The 15,774-nt window shown below is 32.0% G+C and overlaps 2 protein-coding genes and 1 long non-coding RNA gene across 3 annotated transcripts; 2 read left to right on the top strand and 1 right to left on the bottom strand.

The window, feature by feature from the left end:
- The first annotated feature begins 89 nt into the window (after positions 1-89).
- On the top strand, positions 90-8,214 carry Vps15 (vacuolar protein sorting 15). Its single transcript, XM_083033728.1, has 17 exons — positions 90-275; positions 692-872; positions 958-1,101; positions 1,297-1,451; positions 1,547-1,737; positions 1,999-2,735; positions 2,897-3,205; positions 3,354-3,737; positions 3,963-4,289; positions 4,536-4,862; positions 4,950-5,115; positions 5,363-5,473; positions 5,572-5,764; positions 5,879-6,044; positions 6,129-6,399; positions 6,490-6,820; positions 6,903-8,214. Exons 1-17 carry the CDS (start codon positions 184-186, stop codon positions 7,117-7,119), a joined length of 4,302 nt encoding a protein of 1,433 aa, XP_082889854.1. The 5' UTR covers positions 90-183; the 3' UTR covers positions 7,120-8,214.
- A 6-nt stretch (positions 8,215-8,220) lies between these two features.
- On the bottom strand, positions 8,221-9,896 carry LOC145934120 (uncharacterized). The gene is made up of 2 exons (XR_014424999.1): positions 9,515-9,896; positions 8,221-8,948 (listed from the first exon to the last, which is right to left on the bottom strand). It is a non-coding gene; the product is annotated as an uncharacterized LOC145934120 (long non-coding RNA).
- On the top strand, positions 8,367-14,179 carry LOC145934058 (calsenilin-like). Its single transcript, XM_083034317.1, has 7 exons — positions 8,367-8,839; positions 11,568-11,735; positions 11,867-11,997; positions 12,263-12,645; positions 12,969-13,299; positions 13,588-13,789; positions 14,122-14,179. The coding sequence occupies exons 4-7, from the start codon at positions 12,525-12,527 to the stop codon at positions 14,167-14,169; spliced, it is 702 nt and encodes a 233-aa protein (XP_082890443.1). The 5' UTR covers positions 8,367-8,839; positions 11,568-11,735; positions 11,867-11,997; positions 12,263-12,524; the 3' UTR covers positions 14,170-14,179.
- Positions 14,180-15,774: the final 1,595 nt, after the last annotated feature.

Below are 15,774 nucleotides of genomic sequence, written 5' to 3'. Positions count from 1 at the left end.
TTTGAAATTTCGCGCTTGTTTATAGTGCTAGGATGCACATTTTGCGAAAGACAATAGTACTAGATTCTCAAATCTGGGATTGGCTGCATTGCATCTGTAGGATGTGAAAAATCGGGAAAAATGGACGCCGAGAGTGAATAAAATACATTAGATTTGTCTAAACTTTATCTTTAGCAGCGCAAAATGGGTAATCAATTAGTGGGCATCGCGCCCAGCCAAATATTTCCAGTAGAACACTATTTGACGGATCATAGCGATTTATTGTTCGACGTAAAGTAAGTACACTTAATCGAATCATTTCACTTTACATACGTATCTAGTAGAGTACGTGAACAATAATTGTCAAATCATTCAACCAATCTGTTTTATGATTTTATCATAAGACAGATCGCTCATTATACGTTATAATCATTACGTATATATAATTCATGTTGTTACTGATAATAATATTACGAACAATATTATCAAACATTCTACTATCTGTTGACAATCTTTCATTGTATTTCACATGGTTTCTTGTATGATTTACATTATGTATAATAACAATATATCGAGATGCCGCATTATGTAGAATACACAATTTTGAGGAAATATTCTTAATAACAAAATAAAATTATGGAATTGGGTAATATTTTATAGTATTGATTAAAGCTCTAGCTTGCTGATTTATAAAATTCTTTATTATTTATAGCTTAGGAAGTACTAGATTTTTCAAAGTGGCTCGAGCTCGCAGCCAGGAAGGCCTGATAGTTGTAAAAGTGTTTGCAATTCATGACCCAACATTGCCATTATCTACCTATAAGGACAAGCTAGAGGAAATTAGATCAAAGTTAGCCTCAGCTGTCAACTGCCTACCATTTCAACGAATGATTGTGAGAGCATTATAACAGCAATACTATACAAATATGTAAATGTATAGCTTCTTTAAGAATTAGAATTAATTGTATGTTGGATTAGCTTACAGAAAAAGCAGGCTCAATAATGCGGGAATATGTCAAATATTCTCTTTATGACAGAATCAGCACTAGACCATTTTTAACGAGCATTGAAAAAAAGTGGATTACTTTTCAAGTATTGTATGCTCTTCATCAAGCTCATAAGGTACGTAATATATATTAAATATTTTAAAAGAAGATAACTTATTTAAAATAGCTTACAAAACATCATGAAAATTCTTTAAATCGTTTTGTTAATTCTTAGTCTATATTTTAAGATTTATTTATTCTAATAAAAAAAATCTTTTAATTAAAATTTATAAGAATTAAAAAAATATTTTATTTTCTCTTATATATATAGTTTGGAGTTTGCCACGGTGACATAAAACTGGAAAACATTATGATAACCAGCTGGAACTGGGTATTACTCACAGATTTTGCCAGTTTTAAACCAACATATTTACCAGAAGATAACCCAGCAGATTTCTCATACTTCTTTGATACTTCCAGGAGAAGGTAAATTTTTCACTAAAGTTTTTATTAAGCTTTATTAAAAATTTTTTCTTTTTTTTTTATTGTAAATACATATAATCTTTAATTAATATTTTCAGAACTTGTTATATAGCGCCTGAACGATTTGTGAAAACATTATCTTCAGAATTAAGCAATACATTGTTATTGCCAGAACAAGAAGTAAAAACGGGTGATCTGCATCCCATGATGGATATCTTTTCTGCAGGCTGTGCTTTAACAGAATTGTATAATGAAGGACATCCACCATTCGATTTTTCACAACTTTTAGGTATATATTGTTTAATTGATAGGGCTGGTTTTAGAAATACTATTTATCTTTAATATTTAAATTGCAAGAACTTAATGTTTTCAAATAGCTATATCAATTAAATATATTGTATTTATGTATTTTACTATACTTAAATTTTTTTTTTTTTTTCTCTGTTTCTCGAATTACAAGTAAAAAATAATTAAAGGAATATAACAGAAAAGTCAGTTTTGTATAGGAAATGCAAAAAAAATTTACTAATTAAAATTATTGAAATTCAAGCATACAGGAACAATGAATATTCAGTGAACAAACACTTGGACAGTATAGACGACTCAGGAATACGAGAATTGCTTGGCTCGATGCTCGAAAGAAATCCAGTAAACAGGAAAAGTGCTGAAATTTATCTGGCTCAAGCTCGCAGTATAGTTTTTCCGGAGTATTTTTATTCCTTTCTGCAGTCTTATATGCTCATTTTTTCCGCTGCTCCAATTTTATCACCAGACGAAAAAATAACTAGATTAAAGAAGGACATTGGCAATATTATAAGTATATTAAGGGCAGAAGAAAATGAACGAACGAGAATGAGCGGAACGAAATCTGCAGAAACAAAATCTGGCCAATGCGAAAGTAACATGGAATCGATGAAGGACGATTCTGGTCATAGTGAGGAAAATACTATGGTGGAAGTCGACAGTGATCAAAGCTCCGATAAGACCGATTTGAATCAACTTGATGTGAAGAGTACAACTCAAGATGTTAGTACTGAAATTCAAGTAGAAGTGGAACCAGAACTTAAAACCTCTGTGGATAAACAAATATGCGATGAAGAATCCCAGAAACCAGTTTTGGCCTCGACTGATATTCTAGAAGGACTCGTTATCATAACTCAACTTGTTACATCTTGCATAAGAGGACTACACCATTCGCAATCTAAATTATATAGCTTAGAAATATTATTGGAGCTGGCTGAAAATGTTTCTGATGAAACAACTCTTGATAGAATATTACCTTATATCGTAAGTATTAATGTATTTAGAAATTTTTTGAATCAAAATATATTAAAATAAATATTCGTCAATTTATTACCTAAGAAATTTCTGAATATTAAATGAATTAATTATTGTATGTTTTCTTTCATATTGTTTTTAATTAATATATTATAATCTCTCTTATGTAGTTCCATCTGGTTCACGATCCGGCACCGCGGGTAAGAGTATCGGCGATACATACTCTAACAAAATGTTTACATCTTGTGAAATCGATACCACCTTCGGACGTGAACATATTCCCCGAATACATTCTGCCAGGTTTAGCGCATATAACCCAAGATGAGGCAGTTATCGTTAGGGCAGCGTATGCGGAAAATATTGCACACTTGGCGCATATTGCTTTACGTTATCTAGAAAATGCTCATCTATCCAACTTGAACAACAAAGAGGGACCAAAGCCTAGTTATGACAGTGAACTGCAAACCTTGCATGAAATGGTACAGATAATATTTTTCATATGATTTTTATCAATAAAGTAAAATAATATAATTCATGGAATTTTTATTATTTGAATCAGCTGAAACACATACATTGTCAAATTATCTTGGTTTATCTGAATAATGTTTTCCATATTTTTCTTTTTAGGTCCAACAATCAGTTTCAATGCTGTTAACAGACCCCCAAAATTTAGTGAAACAGACTTTAATGGAGAGTGGAATAAATAAATTGTGTGTATTTTTTGGGAAACAAAAAGCGAATGATATTTTGCTTAGTCATGTTATCACATTCTTAAACGACAAGGAGGACAAGGAATTGAGAGGTTCCTTTTTTGAATGCATAGTGGGTGTGGCTGCGTATGTTGGTTGGCACAGTAGCCCTATATTAATGCCACTTCTGCAGCAAGGCCTATCTGATCCTGAAGAATTTGTAACCACAAAGGCCATAAATGCTATGGCAACGCTTACAGAATTAGGTCTGCTGCATAAATCTGCTCTCTACCAGCTATTATCAGAAACTATGGTTTTTCTGGTATGTTTAATCTGTATTATTATGTAATAGATTTGATAAATATTTGATTATTCCTTTTTCATAATAAGATTTTATTCCTTAAATAGATTTTTTTTTTTAAAAAGCATTTTAAGTTTGTTTTAAAAAATTTAAATTTAGATTTGTAAAAGAATTTGATTGAAAACAATTTTTATTTTAATACTTCTGCATATTAGCACGATATATTTACACATACAGTTTTCGTAGGTTCACCCAAATTTGTGGATACGTCATGCAACTGTCGGCTTTATATCAGCAGCAGCGAGAACTCTAAATGTGGTGGATGTTCAGTGTAAAGTTCAGACAATGCTTCAACCGTATTTAAAACACTCCTTGATTCAGATAGAAAAGGAGATTTTATTGTTGGAGGCTCTCGTTCCTCCTATATCCAGAATAGTATACGATTCTGTGGTAAAATATAATGACGTGGAAGAGTTGTTTCAAGTACTCGAACAAAGACAGGCAGCCAGAGCAAAAGCTGTGATGGGTGTTGTGCCACCGCAATATAATGATATGAGTACCTCTTTACGAAATGTAAGTAATGTTGATTATATTAGTGTATATACTTAAAATAATATTGAAAAAAGCTTTATTATTATAAAATAAAACTAAATATTGAAATAAAGATATAAACAGATTGTATGTTTATTATATTATATGCATGCTTCGAAAGAAATTTGAATAAAATTATAAATTATTTTTCGATAACACTTACCACGTATTAAAAAAGATACACTAACCGCGTATTAAGAAAAAATTCACAAGCATGTCTTTTTTTAGCTTTTTAGGCGACTGAGCTCGGAATCGATGACGGAGGCAGTTGAGGATCAATTATTGATCATGAAACCACACTTGATGAAAATCAACAAATATCGTTCGGCGGACACGAAGCAAAATGCTATAAAGCCTGTGGATGGCAAACTGGAACTAAGTCCAGTGAAGGACAGGATAAGACACCATGTCGTCGTGTTGTACCCCGATACGAAGGGAGACTTGACCTTGCCACCTTTCAAGAGATTAGATCGAAGAACATCGGACACTGTTGGCACATACGCAACGATGAATCAGGAATGGCGCACGATGTTTGCAGCTCAAGACAATGCCCAGGTAACGAAGTAATATCGATAATTTATTTTTTATATTTTTCTATGCTAATTTATGATAATTATTATTATTTTGTTGTGTGTGCGACAGCATGCTATCGTTAAAATGTCAGACATGACTGGAAGCAGTGGTAGTCCTAGTCAGAGCATACATAGCGGAGACATTCATTTATCCCCTCACCATTGTCTGTCAGAGATGACCAGCATTAATTCTCTTATGAACGACCATTCGCTCCATGAACGGTCCTACATACAATGTAAGTGAAATTAATGAAAATATTAAGATAATATCGATTTGTTTGAAGATGCTTTTATAAGATATATATTTTTCTTTTTTATAAGATATTTATATATATATATATATATATATATATATATTTTTTTTTTTTCTATAGAGAAATATATTGAAAAAAATATATCTTATAAAAAATATATATCTTATAAAAAAGAAAAGTATATATCTTATAAAAACATCTTGAACGAGAAATATTGATGATTTTGCAGATAGATGCGCGCCATGTCGATTGGAAGTACGGCAATTAACGTGTCGAAAGCAGGAGCAACATACGGCAATATTAAGGGCGAAGCGTTGGGTTAATAACTTCTGCGAAGCCGGTAAATAAAATATATAGTTTGCGCATAAGTTATATGTTATATGTATTATAGAATTATCACGATATGCTCTTTTATTCGTTATCGATGTTGTCTAAAAGGCTCCACGTCGATGCCGAAAGATTGGAGGCCCCGGGGAATTCCGGTCGCGCATCTTCACGAGCATCGAGCCGCGGTGAATAGACTGGTGCCGATACCGGATACCAGCTTATTCGCAAGTAATTCTTCCGATGGATGCATTAAAATTTGGGACGCCAGTAAAATGGAAGGACGAAATATCGCTAATCGTTCTAGGTATACATTTTTCTCTTCCAGATTTATTTCATGCTTAATAATTATATTAGTCTCAAGTTAAAAATCTCGAGTTCTTCTAGTAATGATATACTTTCTGATGTACGTTTTAAATAGGCAAACGTACATGCACAGAGGAGGTCCACTGATTGGCTTAACCGTGTGCGATCAAGGGCAATCTTTAGCTAGTTCCGCGAGCACGTCTGGAACTGTATTCGTACTTCGGATTGAGCCGAATTCTAGTAAAATGAGTCTAATTGGCACTCGTCAATTGGATCTTCAGGTGAGATATTTCTGTATAATAATATAAACATTCGATAAACGGGAGTGTTTAAAAAAAAAATATTGTTTACGATTGATTCAATAGGAAGAAGGATGTGCCGTTGATCTTCAATACCTAGATTGCGGCTCTCAATCGGTTCTCGTGTATGCTTCGTTATATGGATCACTGGTAGGCTGGGACTTGCGATGCCCTGGGACAACATGGCGTTTGGAGAACGATTTGAAACACGGAGTCATCACGTCGTTCTGCGTAAATAGTCATCAGCAATGGTTGACTCTCGGCACGAGCTCGGGTATTCATACCTGTTGGGACTTGAGATTTCAACTGCCGATTACGAGTATTAAGCATCCAACAGGTAGATTATATATTGATTATTTCTGTATAAAAGTAATATAAATAATTTACACTATCATTGTTTTCAATACTATTAACATATTTCTTTTAGGCGCCAGAGTGCGAAGGGTTATTACGCATCCAACGGAACCTTCGTGGATAATCTCGGCTGTACAAAGTAACAACGAGATCTCTATGTGGAATCTGGAGACTGACCATCGACAAATGGTATTGTGGGCATCGAAGGCCCCGCCGTTGAGTCGCACTCCGGTTGGTCATAGTGTATATGCCATGTATGCTGGATGCATCGACTGCTCGGGCTTCCTCTTGGCCGGTGGTACTGATATGCGATTACGTTTCTGGGATTTCAATAGGCCCGCCGCATCTTACGTCGCTCTGCCTGCTGCTAACGATGTCCTCACGCCGAATTCATTAGCATATGAGTCAGTGATCAATAAAATATAAAATTTTATCTTATATCTAATTACTGCTCGATAATGTATCATGTCGCTTCTTTGTTTATAGCTTACGTTTAATAGACGGAACGAACGTTGTGCAAGAAGTATTGGTAGACGATGAATCTAATCCGTCATCCGGAAGTGATGCGAGAGGAAGAAACATAGAAGAGAGCGGTCCCGAGACTCCACCTTCAGGACAACATGACACGATCTCTGCTGTGACTATGTCGAACATGTGCATTCTCACTGGGAGCACGGACGGCCTAATACAAGTTTGGAAATGATTGTTTTTCCAATGCTCCAAAACTCGATTCCAAAGTTCCTCGCTCGGACGACAAAAGATTTTTTTAACAGTGCAATTGTGGATTTCTCTCTTGTAAAAAAAATCGAAACGAAATCATTGTGATTCAAGTAAGGAATAAGTTATTCTTTAAAATAATCCAATATAGGTGAATTTTTTAGCAATGTGTCCGGATAATTATAGTATAATTTATTTAAAGACAGTCGGAGGAATCGTGATAAAACAGCATGGATATGATGCCACAATATCTTATTTTGGCAAAAATTAGTAATATATTTTTAACAATTTTGCAATTGTTGTTAACGTCAGAACTCGTTGCAGATTATGATGATATCACATTCACTGTGTTCAAATTAACTCTACAAATCACATCTATTTATTTGGATTTATATAATTTTTTTCAAAGAATATAATTTTTAAATATAGTTTTATAGATAAATTACATAAAAATAAGAAAAACATAATTTACAATTATATTTAAATTTAAATTTAAATTTAAATATTTTATATTGTTCAGTTTACTCTTGGACAATGTTAAGATGATTCTTATTATTTTCTTAAATCATATATATATATATAATATCGATGTACATACGATGTTGCCGTGCTGTACTAACTCTGTGATCCTCTTTTTGGACTGTATATAGAACATGTAATATACATGATATTTAAGATTACCAGTGATTACAATTGCGCTGTAAAAGTGCATTTAAACAAAAATCGAACGTAAAAATTCACATTATATTATAAATTCACATTATACTATAATAATGTATAATAGTGTACATAATTTATTTTTGTACGTAAAAGACAGAAAAAGATAGCTTGGAATATTATTGATATATTAGATAGATGTGATGGGTTTAGAATGTCTATATTACACATGTCTAGATTGACAGACAAATCCTCGGAACAGTTGCTTCTAAATTAGCAGATACTTGATAAGTCCGTATGCGCATCTTAAATTTAACATTAAAAGAAATTGCGCTGATGCGAATTGATTTTACAGCATAGTGAACGCTCTTTTATTATAAAAATGTTTAAAACATTAATTCATAAATTGTATTTTCATATATTATTTATATTGCTCAATTTTTTACCCTGATGTTTGTAGTGCGCTTTTTTTTTATTTTATTTTTTTTTTTAATTCAACAAGTGAATACGGACCGAAAAACGAGGCATAATAAGATTTGAAGATGCGACACATGCAGACAATTATTTCCTCGCTTCATACTTTACATGCAGAACGCGTTACAGTAAGTAATTATGTGTAATCGCGTGAATATACATTTATGTATACTACTTTGCTAATATTATCACACACATAAACACACACACATATACATATAAACATACCAACTGAAATACTCATAATCAGTGGCTGTATATTGTTCGAAGTTATATAGGTTGTTATAATAAATTCATATTTTTAACGCATGCTACGAGTTCTTGTTTGGCACGACAGATTGGAAGTTTGACCGAAAGTTTCTTTTACCAGGGACAAACAGGCGCGGCAGGATAAGGTACTCGTCCTGGGAATGCATATGAATCGGGATTTATCGTCCTGCAAATCTGCTTCCAACGTTCTTTACCGCCTCTGCCCTGACGATATTGTTGATACGAACCATCTTGTCCGTTCGGATAGTATTCGGTATTTCGATTGTCGTATGAGGATTGTCGAGGAAACCATAAATCGAGCCAAGGTACGCAAAAAGAGGAACTGACCAATAATAGCAGTAGAAAGATTAGCTTCATTTTAATTGCATCTCCTGGAAATTTTGATCGTTTTTATAATAATCTTCCTGCGATGATCTGAAAAGGAGAGAAGGAAGATTATTTTCTCCATTCTTGTGAATATTTTAAACACTTTAAACAAATTCTTATGTTAAAATTTAATTATTTAATTTATGTATTTAGTATTTTATATTTTTTTTTATTTTCCAAAGCAAAATTTTAAAATAAGATCTGAAAGATTTTAATTATCTCGTGAACTTGATATTTTGTGGATTCTCTCAGCTATTTCTGTAAAAATATAATCTAGATTTCGATCCATTCAAATAATTCGAAATAAATTTGTATTAAAACAGAGTTCTCGTAAAATTATATAAAAATTAAGATATTATTCATTTATAGTTTTTCAAGATTTATTTGATTTCTCTATTTTGTGTGTTCTCATTAAAACGATTATTATTTTCCTTACAATTATTTTGATCTGTAATATTTACAATAGTATAATGCCTATGATAGTATTAAATGAATGCTCTATAAACAAAGAATGAAAATTTCGTTAATTATAATTAATGCCTGTAAATTTTACCATTTCTAACAAGCACATATAATACAAAAGTAGACGAAATAGAAACAAAATATTTACGCACCGAAAGACCATATAATGAAAATGCGTTGCGTCACGAATCCGACGCGTTTTCTTACTGTAACTTTCAAATTTCACACTTTCTGAACCGTGATACACGATGTGACATTTTTCTCAGACACCACCAACGTTGTCAATACTGGATTGTAATACGTAGTATTTAGTCTTTAGTATGTATGTATCTTATTCCGATTATGCGCGATTTAAAAAATGATAAAGTAGTATAAATTCTGCGAGTTAATAAATGTACCAAAATGCGTATGGATAATCGACTTCTCTCTGCTTAATCGCGAACAGTTGTAAGAAGTATACTACTGCAATGAAGAGATACTGGATGCTGTTTTATATACCATCTCAACCGCCCTACCGCTCACAGAAGAACCGCTCTGGCTAGTGATGAATTCATGTCGTCTTTTGATGAAGAAGCCGCATACATCTTCAGCAATAAGAAAAATATACAAGTCTGCGATGATTCATATATTATTTATATGAATATTTAAATTGCATCAATATTTATATTAAACGTGCTTAATGTGCTGGAAAGCATAAGATATAAAATATCATGTGTTTTCTTAAATCTTCAATTCTATGAAAAGCAGTGTATAATCTTTGTAGATCTCTGTAGATGTATAATATGCAATTGTAAATCCTCTGTCAAAGATCTAGAATTTACCTAAAAAATCTAGTCCATAATCGATATTTCATTCTACAGATATATTATTATTGATTTCCTTTAGAGACATTTTTATTATTTTGTAGATGCTTTGTGAGTGTGTATGTTTGATATCCCAGAATTATCTATTTCTATAATATATTTTTTACGATTTATAAGTTTCAATTACATGAGATAGATTCTAGATCTTCCATTCTTTTTTAAAGATATGATTCCGACGATGAAATCTAGAGAGATTACAGAGATCTAGCAAATTCCGTTTTTATTTCCTCGATTTAGAATTCTGCACGTGTTAATAAAATGACGCACGTGTTTGCGCGTTTTTGAACTTGGGGAAGGCCCCTTTCCATTGTCTATACCGATTTATATGCAACATTCGTAACGCTTATTTGTTCTTTCGTTCGCGTATTCTGCGCACATAAGAATATCGTTCGCAGAAAACGCAGAGGGAGATAAATGTGAATAAGAGACTGATTTGAATTGACTGATTTGGCGTGCCTTGAAAATGCCATTGCACCTTGTGTTGATGGCATTTTCACCTAATTCCTTGCAAAAAAAAACTTATATTAATTAATAAGTTGTTAATAATTAAGTTGTTAATAATTTGTTTGCAAGCAGTCTGCAAGAAGTCTGACTATATTGTAATCGCTATTAGATAGCATAAGGTTCTTCGATTAGCATATGAAATGTTAATTTATAAATCACACTTTTACAGCTCGGGTTTGTGTGTGTGTGTGTGTGTTCACAAATCCGATATTCTGCATGAAATCATAATTTTTCATACCTAACGTTATCAGTATGTTGCATGTTGTCATACGTGCATTCGATCATAAAATGCATTCGTGGTGTGTGCGTTTCTTAGATGAGATCGCAAAAGAAAAAGATTGCGTGACCTACATTATAATATGTATATACAATTCGCGCAAGATACGATTCTTGCGAGTTGTGCAATTTTCATCGTCGCGTCTGTCTCTTCCGCTGGCAAACTTGATTGGAAGTTGCTCTACATTCGAATATTATGTCAAGGACGTTGCTTGCGAAGATATTAACGAATTATCTTGCCCGCAAACTTGACATACTTCTCGCACTATGAAACCAATCGCACAGATTAATATGCGGCGTAAATTGCCCTTTAACTTCTTAAATTCTCTGATATGTATATATTTTTTTAGATATTTTTTCGGATAAGATACTTATTGGTAGACATTTATTACTTGGTAGTGTCTAAATTACACTTAATATCTTGAGGATACATCAACTTTAAATATTAAATATTTAAACAAAGAGAAGATTTTAGATTTTAAAATTTAATTTACAGAAGTTTGAAAAAATTATGTTGATTTCTACAATAATCTCTGATCTAATGTTATGATTTTTTTTCCAGCTCGTAACCCTGCTTAGAAGAAAAGAAATTTTATTTTCCTCAATCAGCATTAATACACATCAGTGTAAATCAGCCCATGAAATGCATCCTAGTACAGTTATCAAACTTTTTTCCTCGTTGATTATTCGTCATCTTATGTGCAACTTCCCGACTTCATTCATATTGCAGGTAATCTTATAAAAAACTAATTACAAGATATTGGCAATGCAATTAATTTTTAATTACATAATATTGGGTTGTATATATCGTAAAAAAAGACTGGATTAAATATAAGTAAATAACTCATGTCATCTTGACAGGTAACTCATTGGAAACTTAATGAACCTTTAATTATCGAGATCGATTCGCAAATTGCAAATAACAATTATTTTACGCAACTTATATTCGACGGATTATGAATATTTTTTGGAAGTTCCTGGATTATGTAATCGTAAGTTATCAACTCAATTTATTCTGCAATTTCCTATTATCGTAACAGTTTCCAATCCATCTAACTATTAATAGCATTTGGCAGAGAAAATCCATAATATAGTTTTACACGAAGAGGCTCGTATAGACGATTTTTTAGGCTTAGTTTGTTTTGAGAAGTTTAATCATATAGCTTATTTATAATTATTATAATTATTGATATTAATAATCACAATGATAATATGTGTGTTATAATTATATTTTAAATCAATTAATTTTTTTGTTAGAATCCATCAAAAAGTGCTGTTGAAAATGTCCGGATGATGTCCAATGCGTCTAAAGATCGTCCAGATATCGCTCATGCGTCGCTTCTCGTTGAGATTTGCAGACATGCCAAGCTAAATCGTCTAAATATTTTGACTACTTCATCATCAAAACTGCTCCGTACAGCTGGCTGCAGCAGTCAGTTCTGCTTCGTTCGTGAAAAGCGTTGACCGCTGTCGATTTGTTTCGTCGATTTATTTCTTGTATCTCTTCGAGTTCTTTCGAATGTCAAATTTCAATAGCGTCGATGACAGAGATAGCTATAAGTCTCTTCGCCGATCAAGCTTCTCGATAAAAATGCAACGTAGTCTAAGGAAAATGAGAAGAAGCATCCAAAAAATTACTGGTACGTTATGATTTAAACAACGTCTTTATTTTAATCTCTTTTTTTTAATGACAACTATTATTACGATTAAATTAGATTCTAGAAATGTAATGATGTAAGAGATTAAATTAAGAGTAATTTGGTAATTTTTAATTTTGCAATAGTTATTGAATGTGCAAATATTCATTTAATTAATTAACTGCGTATAATAATTATTAATATATCTGCTCTTGAAAATTTTTAAGAAAAAGAAAAGAATGTTAAATGCATAACAAAGTTAAATTTCTATTATTAATTTTTCAATGGTTTAAATATCATTATACATTTGATTATTTTTTTTATAGAGAGTATTCAAGAAGATGATAAGCATTCGTTGTACATCTTTCCCGAGCAACTATCAATTCTAACTTGGCGCACCGGTTTCTCCAAAAATGAAATTCGCAGGTTGTATCGCGCCTTCAAACAATTGTGTCCCAGGGGATGTGCGATGACTGGCGATTTGAAACCCGCGTACACCAAGTTATTCCCGCTAGGTGATCCAGCCAAGTACGCGCAAATCATGTTCAATAGTTTCGACAGAGATGGTGATGGTATTGTTAGCTTCAGCGATCTTCTCGGAGGTATGACATTGATCATCAACGGTAACGTGGATCAAAAACTCTCCTGGATATTCGAGTGAGGATCTTTCTCGCCTTTTTATTTCTATAATTTTAATATTAATTTGATATTAATAACGAGTTCCCACAATCGTGAGGATTAAAAGAAAGACACATTATTGTCTATTCTATAATATATTCGTTACAAATCAGGGAATAACTAATTAATTTTATTATAAAATTTTTTGACTTGTCTAGAATCAATTTCTTGTCGACTAAAGAAATTTTTTTCTGTAGTTAGATAGTCTCGAAAGTAGTGAAAATGACGGATGCAACGCAAAATCTCTTTGGATTTACTGTTTATCAGGTTGTACGATCTGAATAGGGACGGTTGCATTACAAGACGAGAAATGCTAGTCATAATATCTGCGATTTACGAGATGGTGCAGGACGCGCAGAATGTTGCCCAGTCCGTAGTTGACAGCCAAGTGGACAGATTCTTCGAGAAAATGGACGCGAATAGAGATGGTGTAGTCTCTAAAGAAGAGTTCATGAACGGCTGTAAAAATGTACGGAAATATACCATGTTCTATGTCGTAAGAATGGCGTAATTTGAGTTTAACATCAAAAGGACATTATTTAATAGACATTTTTGAACGAAAATCTGAAGAGTATCTCTTTTATATTAAGTATATTCAAACTTTTCTTTAATAAAAGATATATATTTTATCATTATAATTTTGATATTAATCAAAAATATGTAAAAAATATAGTTTACACAACTGTTTTGCCAGATTTTTTGATGTTAAAGCTCAGCACAAATTAGTAGGTTCTACTTTAATAATAGCGAAAATGAAACTATATGCGTACGGGAAAGTATCATAAATTTTTATTTTTACAGGATACTATTATGTACAGCCAGTTATTTTTATTTAATAAAATTTGGTGAATAAAAACGATTTTAAGACATTAACGAATAATTTATCCATTTGTAAAATAATTAAAAAATTTATGAAAAAGTAAATTGTTCCTTCCCGCTTAAATAATGTGATATATTATTCAATTTTTTAAATCTCTTTCTTTTCTTGTGGTATTGTTTATGAATATATAAAAATCATATACATATATATGAATATAAGAAAGTATGAAATAACACATAAATGGTATAGTATATTAGATCGAATTGAGAGATAAAAACGGATTATTTTTTCGGGCAAGATAATTACTCAGAGCCTTTTATTTTATCTTATCTTTCGTGCTAATACATTATCTTATCTTTCGTGCTAATACATTTAAAGTTGATTTTTTAAATAAATTTATAGTCCATTTATTTATTATAATTAAATGCCGTTTTCATTAAAGTTATAAAAATCACACATAGGAATCGATTCCACTTAACGCTACAAATACTTCATTTGTTTAACCAATCAGAATGCAGGAAGTTTTGGCGTCTTTATTCTGATTGGTCGAACATGCTATGCGCGCTTTTACAGCAACTTCCTGTTTCTCTTTCGCGCGGGACCGCCATGGCGTAAAGACGCAAAAACTTCGAGCTCCAATAATAATCCATTCAGGTACGCCGACAAAGAGATAATCGAACTAAATTGACGCGATTATTCGCAATAGCATTGTCTTCTGAATAAATTGTGAGATTATTTCGTAATTTTATTGCGTATTAGAGCGAAATTTCAAGTGACAAAAATCAAGTAATTTTCGGTAAAGATAATTAATCGAGTCATTAGAGCCTCTCAGTGCTTGTACATTTAGAGGCGAGTTTACATATAGATTTATATATGTATGAATTATATCGCATTTATTATTATATCTCTACGTGTTGTTTTTTATTAAAATTTTGCTCGAAAATTCTGCTTAAGAATCGATTGTTACTATAATAATGCATAAGTTATTAACCGACAAAGAAATAATCGAGCCAAACAGAAAACAGATTATTCGTAATAACATTGTTTATGAGAAACTGTAAAGTTATTTAACAATTTATAGCATATTTATTTGTCGATGCTATATGTATGTACGGCGCGGCGCAACAATATAATTCACAGCACTACCGGTAGCGAGTATATACATATATTATATGTATTATAAGATATGCGTCTCGCATTTGCAAGAGTAACGTGAAGTGTGTGCGCATATCGAAAATAAAATAAATACAGAAAAATCGGATCATAAAACAAAAGTTGTTCCAGATTGATAAATCATCCTCGTGAGCTTTTTTTTTCTTTTTAATTATTCGCGAAATGTAGAAAAGTCTAATTTTCTTAAAAATCGCGATTCCACAGCGCGTTGAAACAGCGAACGATATGAGTGCACTCCATCTAAAATTATAAATGCTTAAAAGCATTTAATTGATCAATTAAAAGAAAAAAATCCTCGTCTTTTTTATTCTGATTAATCAAATAATTCAAAACACTGTAATTTTAGTGGAGTGTGATATTTATCACAATGTCTATTGTTTTAATATTTTAATTCATACGATCGCGGTCTAGATGCGATTATTATATATTTATTTATGTAATAATTTTTTTAAGATTTTTGA

Source organism: Prenolepis imparis, unplaced genomic scaffold (genome assembly GCF_030444845.1).
Source record: "Prenolepis imparis isolate NDT839.2.m4 unplaced genomic scaffold, iyPreImpa1.0 SCAF_1, whole genome shotgun sequence".
Taxonomy (NCBI): Eukaryota; Metazoa; Arthropoda; class Insecta; order Hymenoptera; family Formicidae; genus Prenolepis; species Prenolepis imparis.
This window is presented reverse-complemented; position numbering and strand designations above follow the sequence as displayed.

Excerpts from the sequence above, each read along its gene's own strand:
- LOC145934058 (XM_083034317.1), top strand. The coding sequence starts at position 12,525 with ATGTCAAATTTCAATAGCGTCGATGACAGAGATAGCTATAAGTCTCTT. Across the intron at positions 13,300-13,587 it reads AAACTCTCCTGGATATTCGA|GTTGTACGATCTGAATAGGG; the intron begins GTGAGGATCTTT and ends ACTGTTTATCAG. Across the intron at positions 13,790-14,121 it reads TCATGAACGGCTGTAAAAAT|GATACTATTATGTACAGCCA; the intron begins GTACGGAAATAT and ends TTATTTTTACAG.
- Vps15 (XM_083033728.1), top strand. The coding sequence starts at position 184 with ATGGGTAATCAATTAGTGGGCATCGCGCCCAGCCAAATATTTCCAGTA. Across the intron at positions 1,102-1,296 it reads CTCTTCATCAAGCTCATAAG|TTTGGAGTTTGCCACGGTGA; the intron begins GTACGTAATATA and ends TTATATATATAG. Across the intron at positions 2,736-2,896 it reads ATAGAATATTACCTTATATC|TTCCATCTGGTTCACGATCC; the intron begins GTAAGTATTAAT and ends TCTCTTATGTAG.